General features: G+C 41.5%; 2 protein-coding genes across 4 annotated transcripts in view; both read left to right on the forward strand.

Moving 5' to 3' along the window:
• Positions 1–27,274, forward strand: part of tmem254 (transmembrane protein 254) — a 312,289-nt gene that overhangs the window by 44,211 nt on the left and 240,804 nt on the right. The window lies entirely within an intron of this gene.
• Positions 1–27,274, forward strand: part of plekhh2 (pleckstrin homology domain containing, family H (with MyTH4 domain) member 2) — a 136,044-nt gene that overhangs the window by 19,180 nt on the left and 89,590 nt on the right. For all 3 annotated transcript variants that reach the window (XR_014595968.1, XM_083987996.1, XM_083987997.1), the window contains exons 3-24: positions 7,948–8,010; positions 8,104–8,253; positions 9,198–9,281; positions 10,441–10,522; positions 10,635–10,820; positions 11,983–12,836; positions 13,786–13,861; positions 13,948–14,042; positions 16,197–16,356; positions 16,470–16,606; positions 17,394–17,507; positions 17,598–17,684; positions 18,173–18,331; positions 18,442–18,522; positions 18,711–18,890; positions 19,570–19,678; positions 20,772–20,884; positions 21,003–21,182; positions 21,849–21,946; positions 24,873–25,050; positions 26,192–26,347; positions 26,456–26,553. Coding sequence is in view for 2 of the 3 variants with exons in the window: in XM_083987996.1 (XP_083844122.1) it covers positions 7,948–8,010; positions 8,104–8,253; positions 9,198–9,281; positions 10,441–10,522; positions 10,635–10,820; positions 11,983–12,836; positions 13,786–13,861; positions 13,948–14,042; positions 16,197–16,356; positions 16,470–16,606; positions 17,394–17,507; positions 17,598–17,684; positions 18,173–18,331; positions 18,442–18,522; positions 18,711–18,890; positions 19,570–19,678; positions 20,772–20,884; positions 21,003–21,182; positions 21,849–21,946; positions 24,873–25,050; positions 26,192–26,347; positions 26,456–26,553 (3,440 nt within the window). In the remaining variant the exon portion in view is untranslated. The remainder of the gene's footprint in view (positions 1–7,947; positions 8,011–8,103; positions 8,254–9,197; positions 9,282–10,440; positions 10,523–10,634; positions 10,821–11,982; positions 12,837–13,785; positions 13,862–13,947; positions 14,043–16,196; positions 16,357–16,469; positions 16,607–17,393; positions 17,508–17,597; positions 17,685–18,172; positions 18,332–18,441; positions 18,523–18,710; positions 18,891–19,569; positions 19,679–20,771; positions 20,885–21,002; positions 21,183–21,848; positions 21,947–24,872; positions 25,051–26,191; positions 26,348–26,455; positions 26,554–27,274) is intronic.

Genomic DNA, 27,274 nt, shown 5'->3' on the forward strand with positions numbered 1-27,274 from the left:
TTTACGTAAATGTGGTGATTTCAGTACATAGCCCAGCTCCTCCTCACTTTTCATTCAAACAAACTAATGCCACTGCCACAGTTGTTAAATTTCATCAATGAGACCAGCATTAAATCTCCTAAAAATAATTTAACCAGCCATCGGTAAACCTCTAAAAGCATGCGGATACGTTACTCGGCTCGTTTTCTCCTCCGGGAGGAGGAGATGTCCGTGCCGGCAGATCAGCTCAGTAGAGCGGCTGCTGCTGCAGCTGACAGCCGCTGCCCTGGTCCCCGGTCGGGGCTCACACAGACTCTAGTCTGCACTACTCCCAGGACAGACATCGGAGCAAACTGACCACAGACTCTGGATTAAACTTTCTTGCATGAAACTGTGACGTGTTAACAGCGCTAAAGCCAGGATTAAAACAGGGTTTTAGCAGCTTCTATGGCTGTTTGTTTGCCGCGAAGCGGCGACAGCCGATGCTAATTTCTGTTAGCCCGTCTATGAGGTTTCACATTATACGTTAGCATTAAGCTAAGCGGACTTTATGCTTAGTTGTGATACTGGCTGTGTGTGTTTTGAACGTTGTTTCAAGCCTAGTTTGGGACTATTGGGAGCTACATGAACCACGAGACCGCACTGGCGGCGACGTCAAGAGCTGTCGCCACGCTGTAATATCAATCGCTCTGGCTATAGTGATACATCCACCCATAAACATTAGCCCATGCTACCGTTAGCCACATCCTGTCCCTGAGGCAGAATCTTTCCTACTATGGCCACGCCAAGACCCGCCTTACTAGGCCTCTGATTGGCTGAGAGGGGCAAGGCAAGGCTGTGACAGACGGAGCTCATTAACATTTAAAGGTACAGGCACAGAAACAGCTTGTTCTCAGGAGAGCTCATTTGAGCGACTTTTAGACAGCTGCCATTCAGGACCACGGATCAGTTTGGGGCAATACATTTCGAATACAGTTTAGTTGGACGTCTGACAGCTGAGTGAAACTGAGTAAAAAGAGTATAATATGGGACCTTTAAATGTTTCACATAAAACTTTCTTGTATTTGAGCTCCACTGTGCTTCAACAACTTCTCAGGCAGAAACATGAAGTAATAACAGAGTTAAAATTGTAAATATGGCTCAACACAAACAGAAAGTAATGCAGTCATAGGCTACTTGTAGCCTAGTTCAACAAGAGAACTGTTATTCTCATTCATTCACTTTGCGGCTGTTTTCACACACACGCGTGCAAAAATGACGAGGGCTGCAGCCGATATACGAGTACTCGAGTACTCGCTCGGCTTGGGCATCCGAGTGCCATTTCATCAGTCCCGCCCACTTTCAGGTGTGGCTCCGCCCACTTTACCATTGCAGCACACACATTTTCATCCATAGCCCCGCCTACTTTCCGATGTGCCCCGCCCACTTCCCCATTGTAGGCTAGTACACCCATTTTCAGTCATTGCTCCGCCCACTTCCTTGTTATAACCCCGCCCACTTTATGTTATTATCCACATAACCCCGCCTACTTTCGGTTATAGCTCCGCCCACTTCCCGTTTTAACCCAACCCAAGTTGTCATAGCCCTGCCTACTTTCTGGTGTGGCTCCGCCCACTTCCTCATTGTAGCACACCCATTTCGGCCATAGCTCCGCCCACTTCCTGTTATAAGCCCGCCCACTCCCCCGCTATTATCCCCTATAACCCCGCCCATTTTCGGTTATGGCTCTGCCCACTTCCCATTATAGACCCACCCACTTTCAGGTGTGACCACGCCCAATTTTAGTGATAGTCCCGTCCACTCTCAGTTATGACTCCGCCCACTTTCCCGTTAGATGTAAAATTTAAAAAAAAATTATAAAATGAAATAAATTTGGAGGTTAGTAAATAATCCATAATCAGTATTATTGGCAGTAATAGAAAAAAGGCATCAAAATAATGATTTTGCTTGGGCCCTATGGAGGCTTGGGCCAGCCCTGGTCCAAACCATGGATGTATTTAGTCCAAACGCTGCATCCATGGCCGCACCACTGTCATGGCTCACCGGAAACTTGTGACGCACACCGAACAGTTGGAGCAGCTCGAGGTCCGGCCGCATTCACATAAACGGACTGCGAGCTCAACTGTAGCTGCACGAGACCACACGCATAATCTCCGTGTCAGTCCTGACAGGACTCGATGCGGCGCGCCGAGGGCAACGTTGTATTTTTTCGGTACTCGCGGTAACAGGAAGTTGCAAAAAAAAAAGTTTTGTTAATTCTCTCGGTGTCGAAAATATGCAGGTGTCGGCATCGACTTGTAACCGAACTATCAGTTTGCGAGACAACTGAGCTGAACAGGATGCCACACAGCCCTAATTCACCCTAGGCCTATGTATGATAACATACAGAAGGAGTAAAACATACACACCCTTGCACACATGGTCTGATACACAGGAGAATATGCTCATCATCACGGACTTGTTTTCATGGCTTTTTATATGTTGTTATGTCTGGTGTATGTGTGTGAGACTGAGTGTGTGTCGTCTCCAGATGCAGCCTACAGAATACATGGCCTGTAATTAAAAGGCCGCTCTCTGCCAGATGCTATATTTGTTGTTGAGAGAGGCACATGTGGTTTGTGGTGCAGCAGAGGATCTATATAGAGTAGAGAGAGGGAGATTGCTTGTTTGTAATATAATATTAACCTTTTTCATGTCAGTACCCAATAGTCCATCTTGGTTTTTTTAATGCAAAGTGTGTATGTTGTGGTTATAACTATCATTTCATTGCCACTTTTATCAGCACAAAAGGATGAAATTCAGAACTGTATCTTCAACATCAGATGTGAAAGTACTCAGATTCCACTGATGTCTGTGTGTGTGTGTGTGTGTGTGTTATTGTCCCCAAATTACACTGAAATGACAAGTGGAGTAGTGAAGGCCTTGCTTCTGCTGTTGCTCCCAAAAACGCTGTGCAGTGGAAACTCCTGCAGGCCAGGGTGTGGCTGCTTTAAGGCGAGCTGGGTCCACTTCTGTCGGTCTATGGAAGTTAGCAGACGCAGAACTAGAGCGCAGCCATGCCAGGTTCCAACGGTCACATCCAGGCCCGGGCCAGATACAACTCTTTTTGCTCTTCACAGGAGCAGAACCAGGACAAAATCTGTTGACTGACTAATTTGAGTGGTTATTTGGTGATTTGTACAGAATGTAATAGAACTGCTGTAGACGTCAGGTAGTTGGCAGCATCAGAGTGTGCAGTCTGTTGCAAGTAATTTTCCACTTCTAAAACATTGTACCCAGAATACTAGGAAAACTGAACTGCTTCTAGGAATCTGGGTGGAGGAAGAATGGAAACAAAATATTTTTTTTAATAAATGAGAAAACAGAATTTATTTATTTTTTCAGTACAATGTACAAGTTTCATACAAGTGTACAAGTCTTGCATATTTTTTCTTCAGTAATATATTTTAGTATTTCTAATACACACCTATTACCTAAGATGATTTTTCCGCAGAGACTGGAGTTTTAGTCAGCACATGAAGCTCATTTGCTCATGATGGACAATTACAACAAATACTATATTATATAAACTTAAAGGATAATTACCGTTTTTTACAATCTGGACCTTTCTAGCATAAAATACGATCATTTACTCACCCAGATAACTTTGGTGTCATTACAAGTCATTACGACGAAATTAGATCCAGCTGAGAGCCACGTATATAGGGGCACGCAATGCAGCCTCTAAAGCCGTTTTCCCACTAAAATTAGCGGGTCGACGCGGGTTTTTTAAACGCGGGTCGACCCGCTAACAATCGGCATTTGGCCCCTTTCCCATTGACCAAAATGAGCCGAGTCTGACCCCCCGCTGAGGGATCAGACAGAGCATAAACCAGTCGCCCCGCTCTCATCCGCGGTGCAAGAGACACACACAGTCATGTCACAGCCGCCCACCGCGGAGTGTCCGTCCGCCGAGGCAGACTCTCTGGCTGGCTGACCTGGAGCACCAGGACCGCGGAGGACAGAGAGTCTGCTGCGGCCGGATGACGGACGTCCGCAGCACAACACGTCAGTTAAACAGACTGTCGCTTCTTTTCTTTTCTTTTTTTCTATCGTTTTTGGTCAGTGTTCTCTGATCTTTTGATCCCAGTCTCGGATGAGAGCAGAGCGGAGCAGAGCTTTGTTTTGGTGCGTGATATGAGACGCGACCGGCGCGATGACGTAGCGTCACGTAACGTTCAGTGTCATCACGTAAATTAGCGGGTTGACGCGGGTCTGGCGTTCCCACTGCAAGCCGTTCGGAGCCGAGCCGATTAAAGGCGATTTTAACCCGCGTCGACGCGGGTCAAACGACTCGGCAAGCGACGCGGGTTAAAATCGCCTTTAATCGGTCGACGCGGCTCGGTGCGCCTTTCCCACTGCCACCAAAAGCCGATTGTTAGCGGGTTTAAACGGGTTTTTTGGCCAGTGGGAAAGGGGTATAAATAACACATTATCCAGGTACCCGGTTTGAAACCGGGCGGAGACAAGGCTCCATCTCCACGGTTTTAGAAGAGAATCAGGCAGTTACTGGGAATCCTCCAGTTGACAGCCTACAAAGAGATGACTCAAAATTGCTCCATGTTGGCGACAGTGAGCGTGCCAAGGTGAAAAAGCTGGTAATCTTGCACTGATTCTTGGAAAATTGGATAAAACAGGTTTTAATTTTGAAAATAAAAAGTTACTTAAATGACAAAATCTAAAGGTATATCATTATAGACCTTGGTCTTGGCAGTACAGCAATGTATCGGTGCAACCTCCTGATTTTGTTATTTTTTCATAAAATAGGCGTTTTTACAGCTATAACTTTGTTTTTGTTAACACCGTCAGACACAATAAAAGGCACATTATTTTGAATTTATTTGGTCTAATTGGTATTTACAACACATTTTTGAATTAAAAGAGACTAGTACTTTAATAACTCAACAGCACTGAGGAAATGTTGTAAGTATGTTCATTTAAAACAAATAAAAGTCCCTCTGACGGTGGTGACACTAATCTGACGGTGGTGACACTAATCTGACGGTGGTGACAATGGCTTCATTTACAACATACAATTCAAAAATTAATACTACCAAAGTCAATCACTTCTTGCTTAACAAATTTATTTAAGTATTTGGTCCAAAACATAACAATCCTGAGCAGTATGAACACATTTTCTTCACCGTCAGACACAAAACCTGACGGTGGTGACGTCTGACGGTGGTGACAAAAATCTACTCTTTCACATGATATGCATGAGTTGTTCACATTAGCCATTTTGTTTTCCTCCTGTTGCTAGCTACTTCAAACCTCTTTTTAAAAAGTATACATTAATGTCATAATCTAATCTAATATTTTTTTTACAAAAGAGACGGTGTTGACATGTTATGGTTGCGACATTATCAGTGTCAACAAATATGAACCATTTTAAGAGAAAATAGCAAACTTACAGGAGCTTGAGTGATCTTAAAGCATGCTGTAGAGCTGAAGGTTTGGAAAGGGGGTCCTCAGAAATATTGCTGACCTTGTATTTGCCTGATTTTATTGTTTTTTATAAATATCTGACGGTGGTGACGAATATATGGGACACATTTTCAGCAGCCACAAAGTAATAGTAAATATTGTTCAAAACTCACTTTTTGTAGTTTTTAATAAACATTACAATGTAATCTTTCATTTAGTAAAGATATTATTCAATTAAATTATTACTTTTTGTTTTTTTAATCAAGTTGAAATTATTAACCCCTATCCGAGGACAACTGATTTTGTAGGCCATGGGCCAGCATATAATCATGAAATTAATACAAATTAAAAATAAAACCATAAAATAACCTTACATGTGTGCAAAGGACCCCCTGAGTATAATCTTTCTTCTTTTTATTCATGACAATGTTATTCATTTCCAACAGAATGAGCACTTTTCTTAGTGGGACATGTTTTTGCCAAAGTTTCAAGAATCAGTACTTGGCTAAATAAATGCCTGATTCAGTCTGACCATTCCGGAGAAAATCATTGTTTACTGCTCACAGAGCACGGCCAAGGTTTGTCAGGCTCTGGTCTACGCTGGTGGGTTTCCCCACGTCAAACACAGGAGCATCCCAGCAGCACAGTTTCCGTAGTGTAGTGGTTATCACGTTCGCCTAACACGCGAAAGGTCCTCAGTTCGAAACTGGGCGGAAACAAGCTTCTCCTTCTGTGGATTTGCAAAACAAGGTGAAGTCAGACCCTTACTGCGCACAGCGAGCTTGATGCTGTCGGCTTACAGTTAGCATCGTTGGAAGGCTGGATGAAGTCCAGTCAGTGTGGATTTGCTGATGCGAAAACTCAGACATCTGAAGCACTGTAACGATTAAATCCTTTAGTCAGCCGTCCTTTACAAAATTCAGGTTACTTGAGTACAGAGCCCAAGCGCCCAATGACTAGTACTTGTACAGTGACTTGTACTTGCCCTTCAAAGTAGACCCATAGTCACATATTGTCACACTGTATGATTAGGAATGATTGTTTGTAATAACTTATCATAAGATTTGTAAATTCATAGTTGATTCTGTCTGTCATGAACATTGTGTTCCATGTCAGTTTGTCAGTTCCAGTGACCTTGTATGTTCATATATTGATCTGATTTTCTGGGACCTAAATGGAACAATCCTTATATCTGACATTAATCATTATGACATTTATTCTTCCAGTGCTTTTACTGCTGTCTTGTGTTAAGGCATCCTCTTTGAAAATAAAGGGCAACAGTTTTCTTGACCAGATGAACCTTTGAATCCGTCAGTAAAGACAGTGAAAGGTTGTTGCAGGTGTACATTTTGAATTATCAATGAATTACTTTCTTCACTTTCTCCAGTTCTCTGTCCCTCTCTGAGTCACATCCCATTCTCTGGTGTGAGTGCCAGTTTCCCAGCAGGGCTTGTTACACATTTCCTCTAATTTAGTTTAATTTGTACTGTAGAAAAGTCTTCCTACCATGATGGCTTCACCAACAAAATTCCTTTGACATTCCTACATATTTTCCTCCATCAAGGTTTAACAGAAGATACCAGTTCCTCTGCTTCTTTAACCACTTTGAGTAGAGAAATGTCAGAGGAATGTTGCTCATACAGGCATCTCTCTCCTCAATTCCCAAACAGAGATTTTTTAAAATCTTGTGTATGTGTATGTATAGTGTGTGTCTGCCAGTTTCCCCTCTATGCAACCCTCTTTACCGTTGTGCTGTAGCCTGTGTGTGCCAAAACTGCTTGACCTTTCGGTGCTGCTGCAGTTCTGACACACTCCTACCACCTTCCACATGCTGCACTCTGATCTCAGCGCACAAAGAGCTGGTTGTGCTGTCATAGTAACCACACCTCATCAGCATTATGGAACTGGTTAAAGGTGTTGTATGCCACATGTCTGTGCAAAGAAAACTGAGACACAAGTAGGCATTTACATGTTGTACACAAATTAATTCATTATCAAAATTGTGAGTCTACTGGAGGTATTTATAAGTTGGAAAAAACTGATAAATGCCTAAAGTGGAACTGTGGATGTCAGATACATATGTCATATGTCAACTCTCAATTGTAAAAGATTCCTTTGAGCCACATGAAATGAAGAATGTCAAAGACAGGCTGAAAAGCATCTGCTCTTTTTTTTTTTTTTGAGCATAGCAGTGTTATCTTGACTGGAGTTCTCATTACGTCTCTAGCGTGCAGCTTTTTCTTTGTCTTCATTTGGTACTGTTGTATTTGGCCCTGGTCAGAAGTGGATTTGATATTTCACCTCTGTGTGTATGCAAACAGTGTGGTCAGAAGCACTGGAGGGAATAAAAGGGCTCCTTTATTTGTGTAGAGAGTGTGCGGTTAGTAGTGCGTGTATGTAATATGTGTCGTTAAGTAACATCAACAGTAAAATATTTGGAGGAGAAAATGAGGAGAAAAAAAGGGTATATCAAAGTAAAATAAAAACATGTTTCTCCTTTCTCAGATTCAACAATTAGAGGCTCAGGTGATGGATTCAGAAAAACGAGCCTTCGCTGCTCATCAACAGGTAAGAGTGCCGACACACACTTTTTTTTTTTTGCTGTGCTCAGTGTGTGTGGACCATTGGCCTCATGTGTGTATGTACGTACGATGATTTAAGGTTCAGTGGATGGAGGAGAAGCTGAAGGCTCCAGATGGGAAGTCAGGAGACTCGGAGGTGCGTCTCTTCCAGCAGTGCCAGGAGCTACAGGCCCTGGTGCAGGAGAAGGAGGACGTCATCGTCCAGCTGGAGCAGCAGCTGGAGGAGCAGGTAAGAGTCATTCAGACCACAGCAACCACAACCACCACAGTGAGAGGGTTATCTTTCTACACCAGTGGTTCCCAACCTTCTTTGGCTCGTGACCCCATTTTGACATCACCGAATTTCCGGCGACCCCGCCATCATGTGCAGTCATCAATCGCGGCCATCAATCAAGATGCACCAACTCAGATATTTTTGTATGCTGCATTGTATTTGAACTTGATTTATATACGAGAAAGTATAGAATACAGTTGTTTAAGATTGAATCTGGTGTTTTTAATCATAATTTAAAAAGAATAATAATTAGTTAAAAAAATATTTTTATTAGTAATTTTTTTTAAATAAATTACTAGACATTTTAGGCAACCCCATTTGAATTCCAGGCGACCCCACGTGGGGTCCCGACCCCAAGGTTGAGAAACACTGATCTACACTATTGTACGATTTTTCCTATCCTTTTATTTATCAATTTTTATCATTTCTTTTTTAGTCTTTTTAGTCTTAGCTAATTTATTGTATAATTTCATTTATTTTTATCATGTCCTTGCACTTATGCTGTTTAGTTCCTTTTATTTATTGTGTGTGTGTGTGTGTGTGTGTGTGTGTGTGTGTGTGTGTGTGTGTGTGTGTGTGTGTGTGTGTGTGTGTGTGTGTGTGTGTGTGTGTGTGTGTGTGTGTGTGTGTGTAGTTGCGTGACTTTGGGTTTTACTTTTGCTTTGTTTTGTCTGCTTTTATGATGTAAAGCACTTTGTGTTGCATTTTATTTCTCTGTAAATAAAGTCTGATTGATTGATTGATTGATTGATTGATTGATTGATTGATTGATTGATTGATTGATTGATTGATTGATTGATTGATTGATCTGTCTTTGCATCCTGAAACATTTAGTTTCCACTCAGTCAGAGACAAACATTGCTATTCATGCATCCAAATATTATGTTCCCTTTCAACAGAAACAGATCCGACATCAAGATGCCAAAACAGTGGAGGAGAAAGCAGCAAAGATCAAGGAGTGGGTGATGCTGAAGTTGTCAGAGGTTAGTACTTTATAGTGTTGAAAAAATGTTTGTGTGGATGGAAAGGAGACAAGATGGAAGCTGGGTGATAAATAATTAATCAGTTCATTAATGCTTAGCACTGTTGCCGCACAGCAAGGAGGTTGTGGGTTCGATTCCCGGGCGTTCACACAGATTCAGATTCAGATTCCTTTATTAGTCCCAAAAGGGCAATTCACAGTCAACCTGTCCATGGCAACCAAAATACAATATGGCAAGATATAAACACAACACATATAATCACAACAACAACCCCAACCAGTGACAGGATGAAAAGTATTCACAAGTCACAGTAAGTTCACAGTTCACATAATTTAGCAGCTTTATGGCAGACAGGAGAAAAGAATTTGCATAGCGGTTTGTTTCTGCACTGGCACATAACACGGCTGCCCTGAAGGCAGGATGACACAGGTACATAAGATATTTCTGATGACACCGAAAGAGTTGAGTTTCAGCAGATGGATTCTTTGGTTTGCTCCCTGCATGGCTTCTATCTGGGTACTCTGGCCTCCTCCAACAGTCACGATTATAGATTTTCTTTGTACGATTATTGTCAGAGAAATAATCACGGTTTTACGATTATCATGATTATTATGAATTTATTAATTTACATCATATGAATGTGTAAAATCAAATACAGTCAAAATAAAATGACATTACTAATTATTTACACTAAATATTTTAAGTCTCTACTATTAATTTATAACCATTAACCAATTATTAATCCTGCAGGGGAAGTGTTTTAAATATTCAAGTCATTAATTGTCATCTATACCAAATGTTTAAGTTTATCAATGTTTGTTTTTTAGCACAAATGATTCCCTAACATTTAAATTCCTACCAATCGTATGTTACATTAGGTAATTGGACCAGTATTTCTTACATTTATCTTCACTTTGGTGCACATCTGCCTCTGTGTTTCCTACATAATCTTTTTTTGGAAAGTGACAGTATTTGGAAATCTTTACGATAAATTAATTGTGGCGTTTAATACCGCAATTAATTGTGAAAACAAGTAATCATGACATCTCTAGTCCAAAGATATGTGCAACAGGTGGATTGGTGACTCTCAGTTGCCCGTAGGTAAAGACAATGGATGGATGATAATTCATTTCGATGTGACAACATGTTTATCCTTCAGTTTGAGGTAGAGAATGCAGCTTTGAGAGAAACCACCAAGCAACAGGAAGCTCAGATTCTGGAGCTACAGAAACAAGTGCAGGGTAAGAATGTCACATCTGTTCAACCGAAAGAAGTTAGAAAAACATTTCCACAGCAGAGCTACAGTAAATGCCAGTAAATAAAATCTATTCACGCGTGTTTCTGTGTTTGTAGCGTTTGAGGAGAAGTGCAGCAGCGGGCGAGGCGCTCTGTGCAGACCAGGTGAGGCCCAGCGGCTCAGCAGCCTGACCTTCGGCTGTTTCCAGGTGAGAGGGAAGAACCCACAGGTGCTGACCGGACCGGCCCCCTCCCAGAGGAGCCTCAGCAGCCAGGGAGAGAGCCAGGGGAGAGATGAGACTGGTAAGTCCTCAGAGTGGCTGTGGCTCTGGAAACAGCTTCTGTGATTCAGCACATTTCTGGGTGAAATCAGAGACGGTGGAGGAGCAGGACACAGGAAGGCACAGTCTGGTAGTGGAAAACAGAGTGACTCAGAACTTCTCTGCCATTAGGTCATATCCATGGCATGTTAGAATAACATTAGCTAATAAGTATAGTGGGGATGTGGTTCCCACACGTCCTGGAAAACCTGGAAAACCTGGAAAATGGTTGATCAATTATCCAGTCATGGAAAACACGTAGAAACTGAGAAAAAGGGGTCAAATGTCCTGGAAAAGATTGAGTTGTTTATTATTAATAATTATTTATCACATGGTGACATCAGCTACCATAGACTTTTTCAGACCCCGCCAAGGATTTCTTTTCCAAAGAAGTGACTAGTGAGAAAACTAGCGGCTTTGACTTAATGAGTGTTTCCAGTATTGGACCTATTGTCTCCTCTGCTGAGTGACAGATGGATAGTGACAGAGAGCTGTTATAGCTGTGGTTTGAAAACAAAAACAACTTGTTTTTGCATTGTTTTAGGATAAGTTTGTTAGAGCCGTAGGTTTATCTTTAAATCAGACTTCTGGGGATGAGAGAAAAGAATAAACATAGAAACAAACTGGTTAAATGTACAAAATAAGCTACAACTGTCAAACTACAACTTCTCCAAAGAATGAATGGTGGTGTGTGTGTGTGGGGGGGGTGGCCTAATACAATACAATACAATACAATACAATACAATACAATACAATAAAACTTTATTGTCCACCATCGTGGAAAATTGTCATCAGCTCACCCTGAAAGAGATACATATTTCATTAAAAACACAGTTAAATAAGGAAACAGTTAAAGCACAATTAATCATACAATAAATAAATAGAAAGAGAAGAGAAAAAAAAGGGAAATTGAGAGCAGTTAATTGCTAGTGCCATTTAGGATAAATTGAGAAGGTGGACAGCATAATAACATGTCTGTCAGACTGTAGCAACTGAAAATGTCCCGGAAAAGTCACAGAAAATTAGTTCAAGAAAAGAGCAGGAATCCTGTTAAATATAGGACCAATAAAATTCTTTTTGCATATGAGATAAAGATGATTGCGGTAATACCTGTTGGTTATGTATTGTCATTTTTACTTTGACAGGGAAGAATAAGAGGACAGCCTCCTCAGAGACAAACAGTGAAGTCCACAGATCAGACCAAACTGGACTTGTGTCTTCTCCCACAGAGGACCAGCTGGGTGATAAGGCATGTGGACCTGAGTTTCAGGTGGTCTTCTCCTCTGCCTCAGAGGGGCAAGGAGGAGGAGGAGGAGGGTGTGAAGGCATAGCAGGAGGTGGAGTGTGTGGTTTGGAGCTCAGCCGGCCGGGCAGCGAGACCTACCTGACGGCTTCAGACGACAGCAGCTCCCTGTTCGACGACGATATGCAGCGACCGGAGCGGCGTGGTTTCAGCCTCCTGGGAGCGTCCGATGGGCTCCAGGGAGACGGTAAAGAGGAGGGGGAGGAGCAGCAGGCACACGGAGCCAAGCTGGAGGACTGCTGCACCTCGGAGGAGCTCAACAAACGATTCCAGTCCCAAAGACTGGACTCGTCCTCCTCCTCCAGTGAAGCCAACACTCCCAGCCCCAGCCTCACACCTAAACGACCCAACCCGCCCCAGGACCAGAGGGACAACCCGGCCTCGCCCAAGCAGCCGTGCCTGAGGTTCAGGTCGACCGCGTCTCTGGCCAAGAAACACCTGAGCCAGCCGCCGATCAGCACAGAGGCAGCGCACGGACAGTCGCGCAACGCTCTCAGCATGCTGCGACTGTTCCAGCCGCAGGAAACCGACCTCGACCAGGAGCAGGAGCAGGAGGTCGGCATGGAGACGGGTAGGGACACGCCCCCTGATGTCTCAGCCGCCCCCTTGCAGACCTCATCTGAACTGAGTGACTGTAACGTCTCAGCCCCTGGCAACAAACCTCCTACTCCTCCTCTACACAGGCTGCCGTCCTGGGTAAGAATGTCCACTGTTAATCATAAAAGTAATATTATAATAATAATAATATATTATAATACTGGCAACTCACCAGATCCATGACTATGAATGAAATAAAATACACATTTTATTTCAATTTGAGTAAAGATTGATGATAACGACACTGGCCAGCTGCATAAGGGAAAGTTTAGCTGATATTAAAAATTAAAGGTTCTGTATTTTCTTGTGATTTATATTTATAATGGATGTTTTTTATTATTTTCAATGGAAATACTTGAAAAATATGATCTATTATCAGCTCTGTCCTTTAATCCTGTTAGCGCAGAAAATGTCAAGCTGTAAAAAGTCAATATTTAGTTTCATGCAGAAATGTTTCTTCAGGATTTAGTTATTGAAAACCTCAGACAGACATTCTTCTTGTCAAGTTTTGCCTTGCAAGGTTTCTTTTTTTTTTTTTTTAAATGTGTAAAAGTCATGTATTCATTTTTTTATTATTATTTACATGTGATACAGGTGATAAGACAACATGAAACAGGAAACAAGTGTAAAACAGGGGTGAAAAACAAACATACATAACACGAGACAAGAGGGGATGTTAATATGTCAAAATACGCAATGATAACTATATCAATACCAATCAAACAAAACAACAAAAACAAACAAATAAAATAACACAATCGAAATAACAAAGACAATGTTTTTGCTTAGAATTCACATAAGTGCACACAAGTGCCTTGCCAGGTTGATCTCAGAAAGAAGCTGTGATGAGTCAGGAGGCTGATGTTACAATTTTCCGAAGATGAAATTTCAGATCTCTATTGAAAATCACACAAGCCAAATTCTAAGCAGCTTTTTTCCCTCTACAAATCCATCGCCTTTTCATTGCAAATGAATCACCAGCTGGATATTTGATCACACAAAAGTGATTTTCTCAGAAAAGCTTTCTGAATTCTTGTATTCTCCGCAGGAGAGTCGTATCTATGCTGTGGCTAAATCAGGAATCAGATTGTCTGAGACCTCCTGCACAGATCCTGCAAGCAAAGGTGAGACAGTTGAACAAGAGACAGAGCTGCTTGTCCAGGTGCAGAGATGTTCGGCAGGTTTAACTGAACTGTGATCTGTGTTGCAGACTCCTCCCTCCAGTCCTCATATCCTGCCTTCGTTATGTACACATCCCTCATCTATAAAAACATGACTTCACCAGTTTACACTACTCTGAAGGGGGTAAGTATAGTGAGATCAACAGTTAGACTGATTTCACTCTCCTGAACCACTGCTGTGCATCTCATTCACATGAAAAAGATCTCAGCCACGTCTTCAGGGTCGCTTCACATTTGACACATGAAGAACTGGTTAGATTTTGGTGATCTAAGGTCAAAGGAAATTCATACATTAAAGGTACAGTGTGTAAAATGAGGGGGAAACCTTGATGTCTAGCACTCACTCGCTCACACTCACCCCTCCCGTCAGCAAAGTGACGGTGGCCTCCGAGGACAAAAAACTTGTTTACCACGACTGGGATGACTGGGAGTATTTCTGGAGCATGGAGCGATGAGGTGAAGATCTAAACCATTTTACCATATGACTCCTCCTTCTTCTTCGTTGGTTTATTTATGAACGTGAAACTCTTGAAAGCTGCTCTCTCTGGCTGGCTGGATTTTCCATTCGGGCTGCCGTACAAACATGGCGGCGCAAGATGGCAACACTCTCTAAAGCAAAACCATTGTTATATGCATATAAAAGAAGAATTATAAGGTTACGAAAACCAGACCAATTTTATTATATAGCGATTATACACTTGTACAAATATATTCATGGATAGTAGATTCAGATTTTGCCAATAAACCTTGTTAATTATTACACACTGGACCTTTAATGTGACCAAACATTTACAAACAGGATAAAATGAATATGCAGAAGGTCAAAAGTCAACTTCATTGGTCAACATGCAAAAACATTATCCCAGGAGAAGGGGAGGTCATGAACATACTCACATTACAGGGGCGTGAAAATCAGTGCAGTCAGCAGTGTGTTGTGTGCAGGTGTACATAAAGATTCAAATAAAGAGACACAACCAAACCAAAGGAGCAGAGAGAGAATTGTCAGATTGCAGCTGGGACTTAGGGCCGGATTTACTAAAGGTTTGCGTGTATTAAAACGTGTGCAAACGTGATTGCACGCGCAAACACATGTGGAACCTGATCTACTAACCGGACGCACCGAGGATTGCGTCCCTCACACGGGCAAAATAGCACGTGCAATCCATTTAGCGTGTTTGCCTTGATGAATATGTAAATATGGGCGTTTCAGCCAGAACGTGCAAAATACTGGGAGGAGTAGATGCAAATAGATTTATTTAGCGCGTGCAGTGTGATTTACCAAACCAGGTAGAGATTGCGGTGGCTGTTTTTGCGTCTTTATTTACCACGTCTGAAAACCATGTACTAACTGATACAACTTTGCCAAAACGTATGCGTTTATTGACTTGATACCTGTCAGAGCCCCGTGATCTTACATCTCTGCATTTCCTCACGTCTGGGTAATTCTGTAATAGTTTTTCAGCCGTGTTAAAAGTCTTTTACGTGCCGGTACACACGGGGCACGTCTGTCCTGCAGTGCGCTCTGTTGGCTCCTCTCCTCTCCTCTCCTCTCCAGTACCTGGCTGCTCAGCTCCGTCTCTCAGTCCCGGTCCCGGACTGGGACACGTCACCGCTGCCTTCACCTGTCTTTGATCCCTCTGGTCAGTGGTCAGAGCGTTTACATCCGTGTGTCCCACCTGAGCTCTCTATTAATCCACTCGATCATGGGCGGCACACACACACACACACACACACACACACATATTACAGGTGTGTGATTGTCGCTGCAGCTGCTGCCTGTTCGTCACTATATGACGAGTTGGGCCCTGTAGCGATTTGTGTTTATTTATCTAAACAGAGCGCGAGAGAGATGAACACACATGCTGTCATTGTATGCATCGGATCAAATGTCATTCTGTCCCTTCGACCGTCCAGCTCTCTGTCCACTCTCTCCATGGCGGAAACGATTACACGCGCAAAACCCTCATTTACATATTGCGGTTTGCACGCGTTTTCATTTAGCGGGTTACTCTTAGTAGATCACCTGTTTTGCGTGCACTAACCAAACTCGCAATATTATAGCGGGCGCAAACAATATAGCGCCCGCTATCTGGGATCTTAGTAAATCCGGCCCTTAATGTATAGATCCTGGAGCACACTGGACTCCAGATCAGTAACCTGGACAGACAGAGACTGGTTAGAATGGGACCACAGGGGACATACATATTGATGTATGTCTGTTTGTAAATGTATGTGAGTGTCTCACTGGTGTTTTGACTTTATGTCTGTTTTTTTGCAGAAAGCCACTCTCCTGAGCAGTAGTCCATTCTCAGACGAGTCGTCCAGCTCCGACGAGTCGTCCAGCTCAGGAGAGGAGGACGGCTCCTTCTGCAGCTCCCACACCTCCTCCAGCTCCCACAGGGACAGCGGCCCCAGCAGCCCGCGCTCCCTCAAGAGAGGTACAACACACCCACCTACACTGGGCCTGAAACCTGACAAAGGTTTATGGTTGTGAAGTAACAGAACATATGTTGGGACTGTCACCCACCTGACCACACTGCGTCTCCTCCAGCTGTGTCCATGTCTTCGATGACGTCAGAGAGCGACTACGCCATCCCTCCTGACGCCTACTCCACTGACACAGAGTGCTCCGAACCAGAGCAGAAACTGCCCAAGACCTGCTCCTCAGTCAGCGACAACGGCAAGACTGTGAGTCAGTCTGTTTGTTTGGAACCTGCTGATCGCTTCACATGACACACACTACAAAGCTGAACTGGAAAGTAATCATATTGCAAAGTGGTTCAAAGTGTTTTAGTTAAGGCTTGGATCGGGTGAGGCCTGAGTATGACTCCATTCCAGGCAGAATAACAGAGATCTGCTGGACTGAACACTGTCAAGGCTGTTACAGTGTATTAGTGTGTATTTTGTGAGGCTTATATGCAACTTTTTCAAACCCATTAAGATATTTTTAAAAGGATAGTTCAACATTTTGGCAAATTCGCCCCTAACCATAATCCCTATAGTCATAGCAGTAGGTTCATTATCTTTAATTATTGGTGCATGTTGTTTTGAGATCGGCGGGGCAGAGACGTGAGCTGCTCAGTGAGCACAATGGACCCAACAACAACTGGACCCAGATGCAGACACGGCACAGAAACCAATAAGGTGCAACAAAAATGGTTTAATCAAGTCATGGGGAGAAAAAGAATTTAGATACACGGGAACACGGGACGAACACAGACGGTCCAACAAAGGACAATAGTAAAACACTGAGGTAAAATACACAAGGGAGAAATTAGACATAGGTGGTGCAATCAGACACAACTGAGACACATGAGAAAATTACAGGAGGGAAAGCACAGGAAGACCTTCAACATAAAGCATGAGATGGAGGAGCAGAGTTTGAAGTAACATTTTTGCGAGGTTCTCCTTAACCTCCTGTAATGTACATACAGTATTACTATATAAAACTGAACAGAGCTGCTGTGTCTTGTAGGAGCCGATGGAGAAGTCAGGCTACCTGCTGAAAATGGTGAAGACCTGGAAGAAAACCTGGAAGAGACGCTGGTTTGTCCTTAAAGACGGAGAGCTGCTCTACTTCAAGTCACCTGTGGGTTCCACTTAGTACTCGTTTTTTTTTTTTTTTGCCTTATTATAGAGCTAAAATCTCAATTTTTCTGTGCTCATTATTCTCACACAGAGCGATGTGATCAGGAAACCCCAGGGTCAGATTGAGGTCAACGCCAGCAGCAGTATCGCTCGTGGAGAGGGGAAACAAGTTCTCCAGGTATTCACTTCACCTCTGTCTCCAAATAAAGAGCTTTGTTCCAAACAATGGCCCCACCATCGTTTAATTCAAATGATCTTGACCACATAACCCGAGAGACACTGATTAAATGAAAGAATTGAATGGGATGAGTTATTATTATTAATAATAATTAAATATTTGTATAGCACTCAAGGTGCCTCACAGGGCAAGAGAAAAAAAGGTATGATAATGCAATAATAGTACAGTAAAAGACAATAGAGACGAGACAAAAGCATACAATAGATTAGAAATTACATCATGCAAGTAATTTACAGTTTGATGGGAATACAAGTCAGAACATGTAGAAAAGGGGTTAAATACCAGTAATTGAAAGCAAAGGTATAAAAATAGGTCGTGTTGAAGTTCTCTATGGAGGTTGCTTCCCTTCCCTTGTGAACACTGCCAGATGATTTCTGCTTTACTTTTCCTGTCTTCACTTCCACCTGTGTCTGTGTCGTCTTGTGAAGATAGTGACGGGGAAGCATGTGTACTACCTGAAGGCTGACTCTCCCAACCTGCTGGAGGAGTGGCTGAGGGTTCTGCTGAGCGTGCTGAGGGTGAAAGCTGCCAGTCCTCTCTTCACCCAGCCAGACATTCGCCCTGGCATGAAGGGACAACTCATAAAGGTCCAACTATCTTATATATACACTGTTGTATTTACATCTTTTTACATATTGTACTGAAAAAATCACTGAAAATGCTGCAGTTCCTGAACTTTGTACTTGCTTGAATGCAGGTGAAGCATGGCTACTCTAAGAGGGTGTGGTGCGCTCTGTTTGGCAAAACACTCTACTACTTTCGGAGCCAAGAGGACAAGGTTCAATTCATCACTTGAACTCTTTCTTATTGTTATGGGTTTATGAAACTGTAATGCTTATGTGATTGATATTTAATATGTTTTTCGATTTTTTAAATGTAAAGAAAACTGTGTCATATTATATTCTCATTATTTACTAAATGTAATTGTTGCAACATGGAAGGTTATGTTTATTTGTGTGTTTGCAGTTTCCACTAGGTCAGATAAAGTTGTGGGAGGCCAAGGTGGAGGAGGTGGACAGGTCCCGGGATTCCGATGACGACCTGAAGGCACATGGGCGGGGCTTACAGGCAGCACCCTTCACCATCGCAGTCCATCCACAGGAGCAAGGACCCACCTACCTGCTGATTGAGTCCCGCTACGAAAAGGTCAGAGCAGCACTCTCACACCACTGCCATCGTAGCTTTTCTATTTTTTATCACCGTGTGTTCCAGTAAGGCAAGGCACTGACGAAATGTCTTGCACACTGTCTCAGTGGATGGTTGGAGGGTCGGCCTATATTGTGTTCTGCTGTACACTGCAAAAACTCAAAATCTTACCAAGAATATTTGTCTTATTTCTAGTCAAAATGCCATCTCTACTCAAAACAAACTATATTTAAAATAAGACTCATCACATTAAAAATTAGCTTGTTTTTAGACACTTTTTACTTCTTTCAAGCATATGTTCACTTGAAATAAGTAGAAAAATCTGATAGTGGAGCAAGTTTTTCTTTCTTATTACAAGCACAGAAAACCTGCTTTCACTGGCAGATTATACTTATTTCAAGTGAAAAATTGTTTAAAACAAGTGAAAATGATCTAAAAACAAGTTAATTTTTAGGTTATGAGTCTTATTTTAAGTGGAAAGAGATTAGATTCGACTAGAAATTAGATATTTTGACAAGAAATAAGACAAATATTCTTGGAAAGATTTTGAGTTTTTGCAGTGTATGTAATGTCGAGCAGGAGGAATGTCAAGTTAATATTTTACTGATCACTAAATCTGGCTGTGATTGATTGTGGATTCTGCTTGTCTTGACTCATCCTTGTCGCTGTGCCTCCACAGGACTCGTGGCTGTACCATCTGGCTGTGGCGGCGGGCACCATGGTGGGGAAAGTCGGCACCGAGTTTGAACAACTGGTGGGAAAACTTTTCCAGCTGGATGGAGATCCAAGTGAGTGTTTGAGTTACAAATTGTATTGATTGCAGTATGTGCTCTGCCTTTTTTTTATTAGTCAGTCTCACAAAAATCTTTTTTAGGGATGTCACGATTACTTGTTTTCGCAATTAATTGCCACAAATAATTAATCGTAAAGGTTCCAAAATAGTCACTCTCGAAAAAAAAATTATGTCGGCAGATCAGCACCAAAGTAAAGGTTAATGCACAGATACTGGTCCATTTACCTAACGTAACATTGAACTGGTAGGAATTTAAATGTTAGAGTGTCAATTGTGATTAAAAAAACAATTAAATAAACTTAAATATTTGATATAGATGACAATTAATGACTTGAATATTTCAAACACTTCCCCTGGAGGATTAATAATTGGTCCTATATTAATAGATATAGAATATTTTGTGTAAATAATTAGTAATGTAATTATATTTTGACTATATTTGATTTTACACATTCATAGTGTTGTGAAATTAATGAATGCATAATAATCAATGCATGATAATCGTAATACTGTGATTATTTCTCTGACAATAATCGTACTGAGGAAATCTATAATTGTGACATCCCTAATCATTTTATTGTGATTGGTTATGCCCCATTTAACTATATGCTAATCATTCAATCATTCTAATTAGTTCACAAAAACCATCCATTAATATGTGTACACACAACAAACTGTGTGAAGAATTAAACAACAACCTCCTTCATGCTTGAATTGTCTGACTGACTAAAAAGTGAGAGCAGATTTTCAACCGCCTCCTCTAATTACAGCCTGTACTCAGATGTCTGTGGAAATAATGAGATGTAAGATTGATGAGATTCATCCTCCACCGTCAAAATCACCATGAATAAAAATGTGTGCTGTATGTTTATGACTAAACTGGATCAACAACCACAAAAGGTTATTGAGAAAATAAGTCTGTATCACTACACTCCATTGTTGGAGACAGACCTGTTATTCAATTGTTGGATTTCATTCTTCTAGTATTTTTGTCTGTTCAACATAGTGTTCCTCTTGGGTACAGCACATGTTTTTTAATTCATCAGTGTGATGCATCTTTCTTACTATTTGTCTTTCTCTGTTTTCAGACTCTCAGATCTGGAGACATCCCATGCTGTGTTTCAGTAAAGAGGCTCTGTCATCTCCTCTCACCACTCTGCCCTCACAGGCCCTGCAGACAGAAGCCCTTAAACTATTCAAAGTAAATACCAAAATACACTGAAGCACTAATATTGATGATGTTTGATGCAGAAACCTCAGTATGGGCAGATAACCATCTGGACTCTCAGTAATGTAACACTGTGTCTGTCTCTCCTCAGACCTGTCAGCTTTTCATCAACGTGGCCATCGACGCCCCGGCCATCGACTACCATGTGTCTCTGGCCCAGAGTGCTTTGCAGGTGTGCCTGGCCCACCCGGAGCTTCAGAACGAGTTCTACTGCCAGCTCATCAAGCAGACCCGCAGGAGGCAACCACACGGCCACGCAGGACCGCTGCAGGTTGGCACTCTCACCACACGGAGTCACCAGTCACTCACGGTTTTTTTCTTACTGGACATAATGATTGAAAAAATGTTGAATCAACAAACTGCTGAATCAGCGAGGTTCACTGCAGACTCTGATATCCTGGATAAAAGTGAAGTCAATTATTTCATTTTGGCTTTTAACATTTTAATCTATGTGGCTGCTGGTCTGAACTGTTACTTCAAAACTGACTGGAGAGACTTGTCTCTCTTTTGTTGGCACACAATACAAAAGAGTTTTTGTCTGTACCGACCAAGCCCTTGACAGTTCTTACTGTAATACTGTACCACACCAGAAACTCTTTATCCAACATGTGGTCATGTGATCTTCCAAACCCAGTGACCAGACACCAGTAACACCCACGGTCACATGGCCACCAGAGGGCAGCAGTTGAAGAGGCGCTTTGGAGTACAACCTGTTTAAAAGCTTAGAAAACTATGCTGAACATGAATGAACTCTGATTAACATGATCAAATGTGTGACAAGCGCCTGACAAGTTGTTTCATGATATGACACACTGCAACAATGTGTAGCTGCAGTTTCCAGTCCGTCCTCATGTTAGAGCGTCACTGTCTCGTGTGTGTGAGTCTGTAAAGAGGGTTTTACATAACAGTGTGTTATTGTTGTTGTCGTGTCACTCAGGGCTGGCAGTTTCTGGCCCTGTGTGTTGGACTGTTTCTGCCCCAGCATCCTTTCCTCTGGCTGCTCCAGCTTCACCTCAAACGACACGGAGACTCCAGGTGACACTGACACTAAGAACCACGCTCCATTGTTTAAACAGTTCTAACTGAAAACAAGTCTGTCTCCAAACAAACAGTTCAATTGACTTATCTGTCATTACCATCATTTTGAAAAAAGCTGTTAAAACCTAAAAAGAACCCATTATGCTCTACTGGTGTTTTAACACAGCATTGGTCTTTGTGTATCTCCTCCCATAAATGTCATGTAGCTATCACAGATTCTTGCCTTGCATGTATTTGAATACCACTCATTTGATTACATCCCCCAAGGATAAACTGGAGGGTTACACAGCTTCAACTCAGCTTCATTTTCCTCTAACTCCTGTAATATAATGTACTGACACAGCGAACATGGCTGCATTTTAAATGCATTTCTGATAACTCTGGAGGATCAAACTCGAGGTGAAGAGTTGAATGATGTGGCTTTTTGAGTTGCATTGTGGGAGCAGTACCTTTTAGTCCAGGCAATTTAGCTCATTTTGGACCCCAAAATAGAACAAATTGTCACAGAAGGTTTTTCACCATACATAATTTCTATGAGGTGTCTAGAACAACATACTAAAAGTCCTAAGAAATCCTAGTTGGGGAAATATGTTTAATTTGCATCATTATTTACTATATAAAGTCTATGGTGCTGACAACAATACACCCCAATGGGGCTATTTTTCCCTTTACTCCTATCACAATTAAACTTTACACGATGAAAGTATCCATGAAATGTAACATTTTTTGTATTACAAGTTTCTTTGAAAATGAATTTGAATATGCAAATGAGACTTACACTAATCAAATAAATACACCCGGATAGGCTTATTTTTTTCCTTTACTCCTACCACAATGAAACTTTACACAATGAAAGTAGACATTAAAAGTGACATTTTTTGTATTACAAGTTTCTTGGAAAATGTATTTTAAATATGCAAATGAGCAATACACTAATGGAATATGCCCAAAATACACCCGAATAGGCTTATTTTCTTCCTTTACTCCTACCACAATCACACTTCACACAGTAAAAGTATACATGAAAAGTAACATTTCTGTATTTCAAGTTTCTTGGAAAATGTATTTTAAATATGTAAATGAGCTCAACACTAATTGACTTATGGTCAAGAAGCCAAAAGCCACAAGCAGCAAAAACAGGGGGTAAATAACTTAGTTCTTAGTCCCGCTCATATCTTGTTGAACATAGTTCAGCATATATAACATCACACATGGCCGTTGAAATGACTTTGATGAATTCTGACTTTCTTCTGATGTTCTCTGCAAACTGGGAGGAGAGTCGTTAGGTAAGGCTTGTTCGGTAATAATAATAAAAAATAATTTAGAAAGCAACTGGAGACAAGACTGTGCAATTAATTCTTAAGGTCAATATAGGTCTTTTAAGTGTGGCAAGTGACATGTGTGTATGCATAAGTCAAGTGTGGCAAGTGTCAGCACTCAGTGCATAGGTTAACTTATTGAATGGACATGAATGTGTTAGTTATTTGGCCCCTGTTGCTGCTTGTGGCTTTATGGCTTCTTGACCATTTAAGTCAATTAGTGTTGAGCTCATTTACATATTTAAAATTAATTTTCCAAGAAACTTGAAATACAGAAATGTTACTTTTCATGTATACTTTTACTGTGTGAAGTGTGATTGTGGTAGGAGTAAAGGAAGAAAATAAGCCTACTCGGGTGTATTTTGGGCATATTCCATTAGTGCATTGCTCATTTGCATATTCAAATTCATTTTCCAAGAAACTTGTAATACAAAAAATGTCACTTTTAATGTCTACTTTCATTGTGTAAAGTTTCATTGTGGTAGGAGTAAAGGAAAAAAAGAAGCCTATCCGGGTGTATTTTGGGCATATTTGATTAGTGTAAGGCTCATTTGCATATTCAAATTCATTTTCAAAGAAACTTGTAATACAAAAAATGTTACATTTCATGGATACTTTCATTGTGTAAAGTTTCATTGTGATAGGAGTAAAGGAAAAAAATAGCCCATTGGGGTGTATTGTTGTCAGCACCATAGACTTTATATAGTAAATAATGATGCGAATTAAACATATTTCCCCAACTAGGATTTCTTAGGACTTTTAGTATGTTGTTCTAGACACCTCATAGAAATTATGTATGGTGAAAAACCTTCTGTGACAATTAGTCTGTCGTAAAACGCTATTTTGCCTAGACTATTTTGCTTGACTAGTACTAAGGACAAAGGTTTTGGATATCTCTGCCAGCCACCAACTTGTCTATCTTTAAAAAAAAAAAAAAAAAAAAAAAATTGATTAACATTAATCCAGTAAAGAGATTACATGTATTTGCATAAAATATGTTTATGGTGATTAATAAGTTAGATTTAACATAACTATTTTGTTGACACAATAAAACTGTTCACTTTTATTTTCTTAATTTGACTTTTAAAGGGACATTGTGTAACTTATCCTGTTATCTTTTCACGAAAATCGATTATTTCGTTCAAAAGTATGTTTTTCATTAATCAGTAATCCCCCCATCAACAAACTGAAGTGTTGATGCTGCATTCACGTGCAGTCGGGCAGACGGCCGTCGGTAACAAACCGGATGTCATTTTAGTCACAGAAGTCGAAAGAAAGCCGGTAAAACGTGGGTCAGGTAAACAATACAACATCGCCATGACAACATATTGTCACATGTATTGTTGGACCATTTGTTTACATAGAGGCTTGTTTATGCCGTTACGTGCAGCGGCTGTCATCCGTCTGCCGTCTGCCCAATTTCACGTGAATGCAGCATGAAAAATACGATTGAGTTGCTTGCGATATACAACCGCAATGCTAGATGGGGGTAATTCCTATACAATGTACCTTTAAATGTTAGTTTCTTTGACTGTTGAGAAAACTTGAAGTTGCTGACATGCTACTGTGCATGTATTATATGACTGTGCTCCTGCTGTCCTCAGGACTGAGGTGGGTAAGTATACCATCTACTGCCAGCGCTCCATGGAGCGGACCCAGCAGAAGGGGGAGAGGCAGGCCAGGCCGTCCCGTATGGAGATCCTGTCTATCCTACTGAGGAATCCCTATCATCACTCGCTGCCATTCAGCATTCCTGTTCACTTCCTCAACAACACCTACCAGGTAAAAATGAGTGAAGCCTGAAAGCCAGCTGGCCTCATGCAACAGTTTCTTACAGATAACATTGTTGCATTTTATCCAACAGTCCACTGGGCAGAGTATGTTTGAATGCACATGCTGACTGTACCGCCCCACAACCCCACAGTGGAGGGTTTTTTTTTTGTCCCTTCCTGCTTCTGGTGGAGCATTCCACTTTTTACAGCAGGCTGCAGTCAGCCTGTGTCTGGATCAAATTCAGTCTTACGTCACATCAAATAAAGAAAAAAGACACATATCAGGAATCAGTTTTGAGATGTTAGTACAAGTTGACTCATGAACATACTATGTGCTGAAATTTTAACAATGATAGTAATAGTAATAATATAAAGCGCATATTTTGGACCAGATTTAAATATCTCAACTTCTGGATGCAGTATCTTAAACTCTAGGAAAGGTACCGTTCCAACTATGTCTCTGCCAAGGAAGGTGTATCTTCACCTGTGTGTGTTTGTATGTTTGTTACAAAAAATACTGAATGGATTTGGCGGGACATACGTATGTCAGGGGAGTAACCGGCCGTCACATTACAAGGTTGTTGTTTTTTTCAGCATATTTTTCCACTTCATAGGAAATATTGTTTGGATCCAGATCCAGTCCTAATGGAAAAAATGTTGGTGTGTTGGTGGAATGCTGACGCAAATGCAGACTCAGGCAGGCAAAGTAGAATGAGCAAAAAATGTTATATTAACACTTACAGTATGGGGAGCCACAAAAAGGCAGGAACGCAGGAATATGGAGCACCGGTTCAGGGACTGACCGCAGGACGAACACAGCACAGACAACAGAAGAACCGACAAGCGAAAACACACAGGTTAAATACACAAGGGAATGAGACATAGGTGATTAAATCAACACGGGGGCAAACGCAGGAAGATGAGACATGAACTTCAAAATAAAACAGGAAATGAGACAACCATACCTGCAGGGAGCACACAGGAAGATGAACACTGATTACAAAATAAAACAGGAAATAAGGACACAGACCATGACAGTGGAGAATACTCTCTACTCAGCCATTTTAGTTTTTTGGAATGTTGATGACTGACTGAGTGATAGTTGCCATTACTTTAATGTTTGTCCTTTGCATTTCATTTCCCTACCACAGGTGGTGAGTTTCGACGCTTCAACCACAGTGGATGAGTTCCAGTGTCGCCTCAACCAAGACACCGGCATGAGGAAACCTGGGCTGTCTGGTTTCAGCTTGTACACCGATGATCCTACCGGACGAGAGCTGGAACACTGTCTGCAAGGAAGCATCAAGGTGCACCTTTAGTTCATGTGATGATTACTTTTTGAAGGTAGTGTTACTTCTTTCCCAAACCTTCACCACAAAATGTGTCATTTCCATATCTTCTACAATCTTCTACAGATTTGTGACATTATCTCCAAATGGGAGCTGGCCTGTAAGGAGCAGCACACTGGCAAGTCTGAAAACACCAAGACTGTACGGCTCACCTACAAGAACAGGTAGCGAGAAACAGCTTAAGGTGACATAAGGTTTGCTTTCTACTTAAAATGAATAGAGTCATTCAGGGGGATAAGATGGCAGGCGGCATGGTAGGCAGGAATGGAAAAGGGAGACTGAGCAGAATCCAACACTGAGACACCACAAAGAGAATGAAGAAACAGATAATGAGAGAATTGGCCCACAGTTCGAAACATTTTAACTTCAAAAACAAGTTTTCAGTGGTTACAGAGAATGTTATAAGAGATGTTACAGAGAAAAACGTTTGCATGTAAAAAAAAAAATAAACACAGAGCTCAGTGGTGATTTAGAGCCAGAACTGTGTGCAGTTATTTGTCCTATGCTGCTATAAATCATGGATTCCGATCCTATAATTAGATAACATTGCTATTTTGTACAGGAAGCAAAAGGAAGGAGTAAAAAAAAAACATCAATCAAAAGTTAGAAACCCACAACTCTTTATTGACCCTGCAGCCTCCCTCACTCTGTCACTCACCAGGTGACGTCAAGTCCATGGGGGTTCAGGTTCACTTAGGCCATAGGAACACTGGGATTGGACCAGAGACTAAATTCACACAAGGGAAGCAGGTGCAACTAACTGCAGGAGGGGGGAGTCACAAAAGATAGGACATGCACTGGGGTAGGAAGTAAAATAAAACAATAAAACAGAACAGGGGAGGAATCCAGGAAGCAACACAAGGCTCATGACAGCCAGGTACGACC

This window comes from Trachurus trachurus, assembly GCF_905171665.1.
Source record: "Trachurus trachurus genome assembly, chromosome: 15".
Lineage (NCBI taxonomy): Eukaryota > Metazoa > Chordata > Actinopteri > Carangiformes > Carangidae > Trachurus > Trachurus trachurus.